General features: G+C 39.8%; 1 protein-coding gene across 1 annotated transcript in view; it reads right to left on the reverse strand.

Moving 5' to 3' along the window:
• Window positions 1-1,521: 1,521 nt before the first annotated feature.
• Window positions 1,522-12,003, reverse strand: part of LOC133544024 (neuronal membrane glycoprotein M6-b-like) — a 96,522-nt gene continuing 86,040 nt past the window's right edge. The window contains exons 4-7 of the mRNA XM_061889013.1: window positions 10,850-11,018; window positions 10,255-10,328; window positions 10,114-10,179; window positions 1,522-4,944 (exon numbers count right to left, since the gene is read on the reverse strand). Of these exons, the coding sequence (XP_061744997.1) occupies window positions 4,792-4,944; window positions 10,114-10,179; window positions 10,255-10,328; window positions 10,850-11,018 (462 nt within the window). The 3' untranslated portion in view covers window positions 1,522-4,791. The remainder of the gene's footprint in view (window positions 4,945-10,113; window positions 10,180-10,254; window positions 10,329-10,849; window positions 11,019-12,003) is intronic.

A 12,003-nucleotide genomic window follows, 5' to 3' on the forward strand; every position in this document is an offset into this window, starting at 1 on the left:
CTCACATTTTTAAATGCGTACATTACAAGCAGCTCGATCCATGTTGTCATGACTACACTGCATCCCTCTCACCACACATCATTCAGGGTGTCGCCTGACAATTGTTATAGAAAACGCGAAAAAGGAGCAGTCCAGAGATATTGAATATTGGTCATAACACTGATTGTGTTCTCACGGCGTCAATTTGTTTTTTTTTTCCGGGTGGTTACAACTATTTACATTTCATAAAATGATGTTTCATGCGTAGCAATGTGATCGGGGTAAGTGCTTAAGATGCAAAAAAAAACACAACAATTTGATTTGATACCTGAGGTGTCGGGTTTGCTGGCGAAAGAAAAGTTCTTGTTGGGAAACGTTTACTTGCGTGGATTATAAAGTACTACAGAAATTCTGCTACTGTTCCAGAGCAGGGATTTTTAACAGTTTTACTTTCCCACTACATAGGGGGCCCGGGGCCTTCAAATTGTTGCGATCCGCTGCTTGGATCTTTACAGTTTGTTGTTTTGTATATCTCTCCGTCTCACTCCTTATTTCCTGTTTGCTTTGTCACCATGGTAGCTTATTAGTTCACCTGCCCCTCGTTTTCTACGCACACCTGTTTCTATTTTTGTTGCTGCCCCTTTTCGTTGTTCTGTCTGGGTTCCAAATTTGCCTTCGCGCAACAGTGACGACTTCTCGCTAGCTTACACGCTACGCCGTTGTTATTCTTAGCTCACATGCTAAATGTTTTGTTTTCCCTTTTTGTGCCTTTGTGCCAAGTTGTTAGTATTTCTGTTCCTTTTCCTAGCTCCCACGCTAGCTCCCTTTGTTTGCCTTTTATGCTTAGCTCCAGTGTTTTTTGTTCCTCAGCTTCTTTTGTTACTTAAATAAATCATTTGAATCTTACCTTTGCTGTGTTCATGCCGACGCATCCAAGGAGGAACAAATCCGGCAACAACATGCCACACACTCAGCAGAAAAGGAAAGAGTGTAGCATGAAAGCTAGCGAGTAAATAAGAATAGAGCAGTCGTCACTGTTGCGCGAAGGCACATTTGGAACCCAGACAGAACAACGAAAAGGGGCGAGCTTAAATAAGGCAGTAATCAAAATAGAAACAGGTGTGCGTCAAACGAGGGGCAGGTGAACTAATAAGCTACCATGGTGACAAAGCAAATAGGAAATAAGGAGTCAGACGGAGAGATATACGAAAATGGAAACAAAACAACAAACTGTGAAAATCCGAGCAGCGGATTGCAACACAAATATTACCACTGACGTATTAATCTTACTCTTAATTGAATTCATATTCATTAATTACATACGTTATTATTTATTCAAGAAATAAACCTTAGGCTTAGGCCAGGCTGATTAGAAAAAATAAGTACTAACCAAATATACACTGGAAAAAGTCAGTGTTCAAAAACAAGAAAACAAAAAACAAAAATGAGGGGTATTTTATTTAAACTAAGCAAAATGATCTGCCAATAGAACAAGAAAATTTGACTTGTCAAGACTTTCCAAAACAAGTAAAATGAGTTAACTTCAATGAACCCCAAAATACCTTAAAATAAGTATATTCTCACTAATAACAAGGGCACTTTTCTTGGTATAAAAAAACAGACCTTTTTGCTCAATATGTTGAAAAAAATTGTTAAATGAAGTAAATGCTAGTGGCATTATCTTGACATAATGATATGCACTCGACATATTTTTTTTATTCATGCTTAAAGTAAGAAATTATTACTTTAAAAATTAGTTTTATACTTGTGAGTGTTGATGACACAGTTTTGCAACAGTTGATATTCTAGTTTTAAGCATGTTTTACTCAATATAGGTCATCAAATCTCTTCAACAAGATCTTACTGAGATCATTTAGGACCAAAACACTTAAAACAAGTAACATAAAATCTGTTTAGTGAGAAGAATTATCTTATCAGACAGAAAATAAGCAAATATCACCCTTATTTGAGATATTTAATCTTACTTGGATTTCAGTTTTTGCAGTGTACTGCAAGGGACTGACGAATAATAAATCGATATATAATTATGTCGTGCTAAAATCAATAAAATGTGAAAAAATGAAACAAAACATATGGAAATACAGCTTCACCTCTTTAGTCATAATTTTTGCACTTGAGAAATTCAGACTGTTTGATATTGTCATTACTGCCACAACTGGTGGGAAAGTGTACTGCGGCCCATGGCTGAGAAACCCATATTTTTTGGCGGCCCAACAATGTTTAAGAAACACTGTTTTAGACACTGTTAAAGAGCTATTTCGCCCCACTGCCAGTCAGTAAAAATAATCGGGAGTGGCAGACATACACTATTATTATATTTTGAGGCAACGGAATTTCCATCCCTCCAGTTTTAGCGGATATTTTCCATTTTAGGGATGTATTTGTTCTTATTAGGGATGGGAATATTACACAACAACTTACGACTCTGCTTGGCTCCAATGCTTGGGGTGACGATTCGATTCAGAATTGATTATCGATTCAAACCGATTCTTGCAGAATATATTTGGTGTTCAATAATAATTAAACCTTTTTAAACAGCTTACAAAAGTTACTTTTGGCTGGGGACGTATGATGTTGTATAGACAAAGATGATCTAAAACAGGGGTCACCAACGCGGTGCCCGCAAGCACCAGGTAGCCCGTAAGGACCAGATGAGTCGCCCGCTGGCCTGTTCTAAAAATAGCTCAAATAGCAGCACTTACCAGTGAGCTGCCTCTATTTTTTAAATTCTATTTATTTACTAGCAAGCTGGTCTTGCTTTCAGAAAGACAATTTTAGAGAAAAAATACACTTTAAAAAATGATTTTAGGATTTTTAAACACATAACTTTTTACCTTTTAAATTCCTTCCTCTTCTTTCCTGACAATTTAAATTAATGTTCAAGGATTTTTTTATTGTAAAGAATAATAAACACATTTCAATTTAATTCTTCATTTTAGCTTCTGTTTTTTCGACGAAGAATATTTGTGAAATATTTCTTTAAACTTTTGATTAAAATTAAAAAAAAAATATTCTGGCAAATCTAGAAAATCTGTAGAATCAAATTTAAATCTTATTTCAAAGTCTTTTTAATTTCTTTGAAAAATGTTGTTCTGGAAAATCTTGAAGAAATAATGATTTGTCTTTGTTAGAAATATAGCTTGGTCCAATTTGTTATATATTCTGACAAAGTGCAGATTGGATTTTAACCTATTTAAAACAAATTCTAAAATTAATTTTAATCAGGAAAATTTACTAATGACGTTCCATAAAGTCTTTTTTAAATTTTTTTCAAAAACATTCAAATTAGGTAGTTTTTCTCTCCATTTTTTTCCAGTTGAATTTTGAATTTTAAAGAGTCGAAATTGAAGATAAACTATGTTTCAAAATTGTATTTGAATATTTTTCGTGTTTTCTCCTCTTTTAAACCGTTCAATTAAGTGTTTTTTTCATCATTTATTCTCTACAAATAACCTTCCGTAAAAGGAAAAAAAATATACGACGGAATGACAGACAGAAATACCCATTTTTTAAAATATATATAGATTTATCTATTAAAGGTAAATTGAGTAAATTGGATATTTCTGGCAATTTATTTAAGTGTGTATCAAACTGGTAGCCCTTCGCATTAATCAGTACCCGAGAAGTAGCTCTTGGTTTCAAAAAGTTGGGTGACCCCTGATCTAAAACAAGCTTTACCCCCAAAAAATACTATTGAAAATTATAAATTAATTAAAACCGGAATAAATATAGACACGTTTCAGATGAGAATATTTTTTTTTTTAGCACCAATAATGATTAGCACACTCCACAAGCCAGCATACACATTTAAGACTGAAAAAATAGCAAACAGAGCTACTCTACTCTGTTGCAATTGTACTTGGCTTATCTATTGTTTTTTAATTTTTGTTCTTAATTTTCTTTAATTAGAAGTATTAATACAACTTAATAGTTGTTTTTTGAATGCACATATTTTTAAAAGGCTCCAACATTTTATTATTTTTTTTATGCCAAGAGAACTTTGTGGGGGAAAGTCAAGAAATGTGAGCACAAGTAAGCGTTTCCCAAAATGTCAAATTGTGCACGCTACACTTCTTTGAAAAAACATGACTATGTATTTTTTAAGGGAATATTCTGAACAGCAACAATGTTTTAAACAGCAGGAGTAAATAGTCAAAAGAAGATAAAATAAACGCCGGAAAACATAAAATGAAAGAGCTTGATAATACCTGGCATACTTTTCAGAGTGTATTAAAAAACAACAACATTCACACACATTCACACAGTATATTCATATTCATATATATATATATATGCATATAAAACATCAAAAAAACGGAGGAAGTTGGTCGCTGTCTGGGTTCCCCTCGGAGGGCGCCGACAGTAAACAATGTTCACTTAGGCCGCGGCGAGCCGTGTGTCAAGAGGCAGGACGAGGCCATCGCGGCCTGGACCGCAGCCCGGCAACTCCTGGACGCTTTGGAAGCCGATAAACCGTACGTGAGCTCCAACCCCGGCAGGCAAGCTCGACCCGTTCTGAAACTTCTTTGGGCCGTTTCTCCTGATCCTCCATCCTGTTCCCTTCTGGTGGGAACACACGCCCACGCTATCCAACATGGCGGAAGGGAAGAGCAGAGAGACTCAGGAGTCTGCGGCACTATCGAATATAACCTGGGGGAGGATGGGGGACGGTTCGTTTTTTGTTTTTGTTTTAATTATTTAATTTTTCTTTTAAAGAAGGGGCTGGGTGCGGTGGGGTCGGTTGGCGGTGTGAGGGGGTGTGGTCGGTGCTCGGAGCGGTGTTGCTCATCCTTATGAGTAGGATGACGAGTTCTGGCCCTCCTTGGAGCGCGCCTCCGCCTCCAGGTCCTGGTCGTCCTTGGTCTTGATGTCCTGGTAGTCGTGCGTAGAGACGGCGCTCTTTAGGTACGCCCAGTTGGCCGACAGGATCATCAGATAGTGAATCTGGATAAAGAAAACAGCACACCGATGCACTTTAAAGGGGAACATTATCACAATTTTAAAAGGGTTAAAAACAATAAAAATCAGTTCCCAGTGCAGGGGTCGGGAACCTTTTTGGCTGAGAGAGCCAAAAAGCCAAATATTTTAAAATATATTTCCGTAAGAGCCATATAATATTTTTTTTAACACTGAACACAACTAAACACGTGCATTTTTAAGTAAGACCAACATTTCTAGAGTATATTAGGTCTCTTATTCTTTGTTGTTATTCTGAAGCTAACTGTGGAGGGGCGTGGCCTGCGGGCCTGCAGCGACAGGTGCGTAGCTGGCCCACCTGGGCCTTGTTATCTAATCACCTGTCGCTCTGTTATAAGCAGAAGCCAGGAGGAGAGACTGGGTTGGGGCTGGAAAAATTATTGCTGGAAAAACTATTGCTGGAAAGCAACTGAGAGACTTATTGAAAAATGAAACAATATTGTAACCCTGAAACAGGCTCTCATGTCGGTGCTTGGGGGTCTGAAGAACCCCCAGAAGGGCAAGCCCCACTCTAACCAATAATAAATAAATAACTTCTCACTATTAACACAACTTATTGAACAGGTGCGGTAGAAAACAGATGGATGGTTAAAAAATGCATGAGAATGTTTTATATTTTGAACATTATTTTTAACACTGTGATTACAAATGGAATTATTCATTACTTATCGTGTTAAGCAACGTCAGCTCAGATTTATCAGAGAGCCAGATGCAGTCATCAAAAGAGCCACATCTGGCTCTAGAGCCATAGGTTCCCTACCCCTGTCCCAGTGGCTTGTTATATTTTTCGAAGTTTTTTTCAAAATTTTACATCTCCTGGAATATCCCTAAAAAAAGCTTTAAAGTGCTTGATTTTCGCTATTTGCGATGCAACTGTCCATTTCCCTGGGAGGTCATACAGTGCTGCCAATGTAAACAAACAATGGTGAATACCACAGCAAGATATAGCGACATTAGCTCGGACTCAGACTCGGATTTCAGCGGCTTAAGCGATTCAACAGATTACGCATGTATAGAAACGGATGGTTGGAGTATGAAAGTATTGAAGAAGAAACTGAAGCTATTGAGCGAATAGCTATTGACGCTATTCATAGCCATAGCATGGCCGAATAGCTGCGTTAGCATCGCCGGTAAAATGTGCGGACCAAACGATCAGGACTTTTGCATCTTTTGACACTGGAGCAACTTAAATCCTTCGATTGGTAAGTGTTTTTTTCGCATTAAATGTGGGTGGAAGGAAACGTAATATAGTTGCAAATGCGTCTGCAGGTTATCCATACATCTCTGTGCCATGTCTGCTTTAGCACCGCCGGTAAATAGCATGCTAGCATTGATTAGCGTAGCATGTTAGCATCGATTAGCTGGCAGTCAACATCAACAAAACTCACCTTTGTGAATTCGTTGACTTTATAGTTGCAAATGCATCTGCAGGTTATCCATGCATCTCTGTGCCATGTCTGCCTTAGCACCGCCGGTAAATAACATGTTAGCGTCGATTAGCGGAGCATGTTAGCATCGATTAACTGGCAGTCACGCCGCGACCACATATGTCTGATTAGCACATAAGTCAACAACATCAACAAAACTCACCTTTGTGATTTCGTTGAATATATCGTTGCAAATGCATCTGCAGGTTATCCATACATCTCTGTGCCGTGTCTGTCATCGCCGGTAAAATGTGGAGACACTTTGGTACATTCAATGGGGGTCTGGCGGAAGACACTTTCGCATCTTCGAGCCAGTGGTGCAACTTGAATCCCTCCCTGTTAGTGTTGTTACAACCTCCGACAACACACCGACAAGGCATGATGTCTCCAAAGTTCCAAAAAATAGACGAAAAAACGGAAAATAACAGAGCGGAGACCCAATGTTTGCAATGTGTTGAAAATGCAAATGGTGGCTGTATTACCTCGGAGACGTCACATTCTGACGTCATTGCAAAAAAAACGATAAACAGAAAGGCGTTTTATTCGCCAAAATTCACCCATTTAGAGTTCGGAAATCGGTGAAAAAATATATGGTCTTTTTCCTGCACCATCAAGGTATATATTGACGCTTACATAGGTTTGCTGATAATGTTCCCCTTTAAGCTATACAACAGATTACGCATGTATTGAAACAGATGGTTGGAGTATGGAGGCAGATAGCGAAAATGAAATTGAAGAAGAAAGTGAAGCTATTGAGCGAATAGCTATTGACGCTATTCGGCCAGAGCATGGGTGTACCTAATGAAGTGGCCCATAGCATGGCTGCGTTATTAGCATCGCCGGTAAATTGTGCGGACCTAACGATCAGGACTTTCGCATCTTGTGACACTGGAGCAACTTAATCGTCGATTGGTAAGTGTTTGTTTCGCATTAAATGTGGGTATCTAGTTTCAAATGTACATACTGCTAGCGTAAATAGCATGTTAGCATCGATTAGCGTAGCATGTTAGCATCGATTAGCTGGCAGTCACGCCGCGACCAATTATGTCTGATTAGCACACAAGTCAATAACATCAACAAAACTCACCTTTGTGATTTCTTTGAATTTATCGTTGCAAATGCATCTGCAGGTTTCCATACATCTCTGTGCCATGTCTGTCTTAGCATCGCGGGTAAAATTTGCAGACACTCCGGCACATTCAATGGGGGTCTGGCGGCAGATTTCTTGCCAGTGGTGCAACTTGAATCCCTCCCTGTTAGTGTTGTTACACTCTCCGACAACACACCGACAAGGCCTGATGTCTCCAAAGTTCCAAAAAATAGTCGAAAAAACGGAAAATAACAGAGCTGAGACCCCGTGTTTGTAATGTGAAAATGAAAATGGCGGCTGTATTACCTCGGTGACGTCACGTTCTGACGTCATCGCTACAAGACCGATAAACAGAAAGGCTTTTAATTTGTCAAAATTCACCCATTTAGAGTTCGGAAATCGGTTAAAAAAATATATGGTCTTTTTTCTGCAACATCAAGGTATATATTGACGCTTACATAGGTCTGGTGATGATGTTCCCCTTTAAACAAAACCAATGTGCAGGAGTCCTTAAAGGCCTGCTGAAACCCACTATTACCGACCACGCAGTTGTTAGAATAATTATGTATATATTATGATCATAACTTTATGCTTAAGGGCCGTTGATATAAATTATTTTCAATTGTACTGAAGTGGCATTTTTGTATCTATGCAAGCTGGTAATCCAAAAGTTGTTTTTGTTAGTGTTGTGTCCAGACTCGGCCTGCTGACTGCCAAGGCCGAACATTGGGTTCCAGGACCAGACAAAGCAGAGACTGGGCGATAGCACCAAGTGTCAACATATTTGCACTTTTGTATAATCATATATTGTGTCTAAGATGAGTTGTCAAGTCTACCCCCTTTGCTTAGCGACAGTGATTTAATAGGGACTTTCCTAATAAATAGAGGAGGCACGCAGGCTTTTTTTAGAACGGAGTTTGGATCTGCAACTAGAGTACAGCCAAAACACGTGTCTGCGCATGAGCTCTATTGAACTCTGTCTCTGCATGATTCCTTGCTTCTTGTCTGATTAATAGATGTCATCAGTGTTTGAACCTGACAGCAGTCTGATAGTTTATATATCAATGATGAAATCTTAACATTGCAACACATGCCAATACGGCCGGTTTAGTTTACTAAATTACAATTTTAAATATCCCGCTGAGTTTCTTGTTGAAAACGTCGCAAAATGATGACGCGTGTTTGTGACGTAGCGGACACATTAGCCCAGCACTACATACGGCTAAAAGTCGTCTCTTTTCATCGCATAATTACACAGTATTTTGGGCATCTGTGCTGCTGAATCTTTTGCAATTTGTTCAATTAATAATGGAGACTAGAAAGAAGAATGCTGTTGGTGGAAAGCGGTGGATTGCAGCTGCCTTTAGCAACCGAAACACAGCCGGTGTTTTTTTGTTTGTTGTGCAGCTTTAACACAGAGCGGTCAAGCGAACATGTTTCTCTACGTCAACCAGCAAGTTTCTGGATGGGAAAATTGTGATATTAAGTCGGCTCTTACCGGAGACTTGAGTGGATGATGGGACCTCCTCCTGTAGCTGTCAAAAAGGCAGCTGTGAGCTTGGCTCCTCGGCTTCTCTGAGAGACACTGGCGTTCACTGCAGCCATCTGACTTTCAGGTATGACTTTATAATCTCACCAAAATACTATTAACACAATAAGTAAATAAGGGATTTTCCAGAATTATCCTAGTAAATGTGTCTAATTACATCCGAAACGCTCACACTGCCGCCGCTTGGAGCCGTCACCTTTTTTTTGTTTAGTGCTTCACTCTAACTTTCCTCATCCACAAATCTTTCATCCTCGCTCAAATTAATGGGGAAATCGTCGCTTTCTTGGTCCGAATAGCTCTTGCTGCTGTTGGCCATGATTGTAAACAATGTGAGGATGTGAGGAGCTCCACAACCAGTGACGTCATGCGTATATCGTCTGCTACTTCCGGTACAGGCAAGGCTTTTTTATTAGCGACCAAAAATTGTGAACTTTATCGTCGATTTTCTCTACTAAATCCTTTCAGCATAAATATGGCAATATCGCGAAATGATCAAGTATGACACATAGAGTGGACCTGCTATCCCCGTTTGAATAAGAAAATGTCATTTCAGTAGGCCTTTAAAAAAACATATATTTAATAACATAAAAAAATGTATTAAACTGTACAAAAGCCCAGGGGCCCCCCTGTACTCAAGGCCATGGTACGCCCCTGCACACAAGCTGTAGTGGTTGTTTTTACCTCCACACACTTCCACCCTGCTCAGAATTAGCACTAAATAGAGGATGCAGAGGTTGCATCACAGGCAAAGATTGCAGGAGCTTTGCGAAATCGCCTGTTAAACTGGGTCAACAACACTGCCCAAATGCAGCTCTTAAACCCAAGAACATCAGAGAATGTTCTCAAAGAAGTCGCACTTTGTGAAACAAAAGCGCTCTCGTCTGTGATTAAAAAAAAAAAAAAAAACCAGAACAAAAGCGAAATAGTGACCCTCTGCACACACAGACGCAGCCCGCAGGGTAGAAGGTTCACCCGTGGGTTGACGTACTGAGCACTGGAGCCGAAGTTGCTATAGCAACAGATAATAGCGCCATGGCAACATGCATATTTAAAGACAACGGGAGGCTCACCAGTGCAATGACAGTAGCTCCGGCACCGGCAAACGCCACAATGTAGAGGTGGTAAGACAGGTAGAACTGCAATCCAAAACAGACTGGGCTTAGTGGAGGACAACAAATTAAAAAAATAAAATAAAATCAGGAGAATCTCACCTCGCTCGTGTTGCAAATGTCACCCAAAGTGGCGCCACAAGCTTTCCCCGGGGTGGCGTTCCACGGAATGATACCTGGAGAGGGAAAAGCCATGAAAAACGCCGCAGGGAATAAATGTTGCACGTCTTTCTTTTCTTGACTAATCCCAGAAAGATGTGATTTATTAAAGCAGAATGAGAGTCCAGTGTGATCCTTGACCCATTTGAGAGGTGGGCCAGCTGTGCCTCAGCTTATGGGTCACATACAGTACAGTACAGTACAGTACAGCGGGCCGCCAGACACTCAGCGTGTTAAAGCAGGAGCGGGTTGTTCATCGAAGTCCAATCGGGATTTGCCTAATCTCAAAGTCATTTTTTTTTCGCGTTGAAATGTAATTTCAAACAGCTGGTGGGAAACAATAGATTTCAATAAAAGTAGTTATTGTCAAGACTTGGACTATGGAGTGGATTGTTTATCCGACACAAAGGAAAATTGGCACGAGCAAGGCGTGAATGAAGGTATATTTTTATTTTTAACACTATAACTCAAAAAAGGCAAACAAATATATTTTTAACAATCAGAATAAATGGGTGGAAAAGGTGTTTGATCTACCTACCATACTGCCTGACATCCACGCAGATGGAGTCGGGTAAGGTGATGTTGGAGTCCGGGGACCTCATGGCAGCACAGGTGTTCCACATGTTGAAAAAAAGGAACACCGGGATGGCAGTGAAGCCGAAAATGGCGAGGAAGGCCAGGGCGAGGATGTAGGTCAGAAACATGAACTGGAAGGAGGAGAGAAATGACTATTTTTGTCATCAGGTTTGGTAAAAAAATGAAGTTACTTCTTAAAGGCCGACGGTGTGTACTAAGCAGATTGGAACATCTGGAACAATCAACGTCATCAAGCTGGGATGCAGAAACTGTGCCAGTGTTGTCCCTGAGGGCTCGAGTGTGTGTATGGTATATCTGCCCTCACATTGAGGTGTTGAAGTGTTTTATGACACATTTTGTGTCATAAAAGGTGCTTCAACTAATCCAATGTACAGTATAAGGATTTATTAGACCGGTGGGGCCCAACCTTTTGAGCCCAAGGGCCAGATTGTGGTTGTCACACATGGACTTGGATTAGTTTTTCTTCTCCTACGCAAAGGATGATTTGCACGAGCCAGACGTGAATGTAAGTACATATTTAATTTATTTAAACACTATAATGCAAAACAGCAAAACAAAGGGCGCGCACAAGGGCGGATAACAAACTAGACTATACTCAAACAAAAACAGCATAATGGGATGACTATATGCAAATGAACAAAAGACACTAACTGTGGCACAAAAACAAACCAAAAACTTACGTGGCGAGGTCAAAAAACGAACAGCAAACAGCGTGGCAAGGCATGAAGGTAGATGAGGGTCAAGTAGAGTAACAGTAGCTAGGTCAGTAGGTACAGATCAAAGTTGCCAGGACGAGGACAGAAACAGAATGGCTAAAACAGTGACTATGATGATGATTAGTAACAGGTGTGAGGGCTGAGGACAGGGGCGTGACTTGGAGACCAGATGGAAACTAATGGGATGGCATTGCAAAAACAGAACTGAATGTCCAAAAAACTAAACATAACATGACCATACATGGCAAAAACAAAACATAATCCATAGACGTGACAGTGGAAGGGTAAAAAAATAAATTGCCTCTATATTGAAGCAATAATCATATATATCTGATTTATGACACCAGAAGACTTCCAAAGTTAGCGAATAAGTAGATAT

This window comes from Nerophis ophidion, linkage group LG27 (assembly GCF_033978795.1).
Source record: "Nerophis ophidion isolate RoL-2023_Sa linkage group LG27, RoL_Noph_v1.0, whole genome shotgun sequence".
In the NCBI taxonomy this organism is placed as follows: domain Eukaryota; kingdom Metazoa; phylum Chordata; class Actinopteri; order Syngnathiformes; family Syngnathidae; genus Nerophis; species Nerophis ophidion.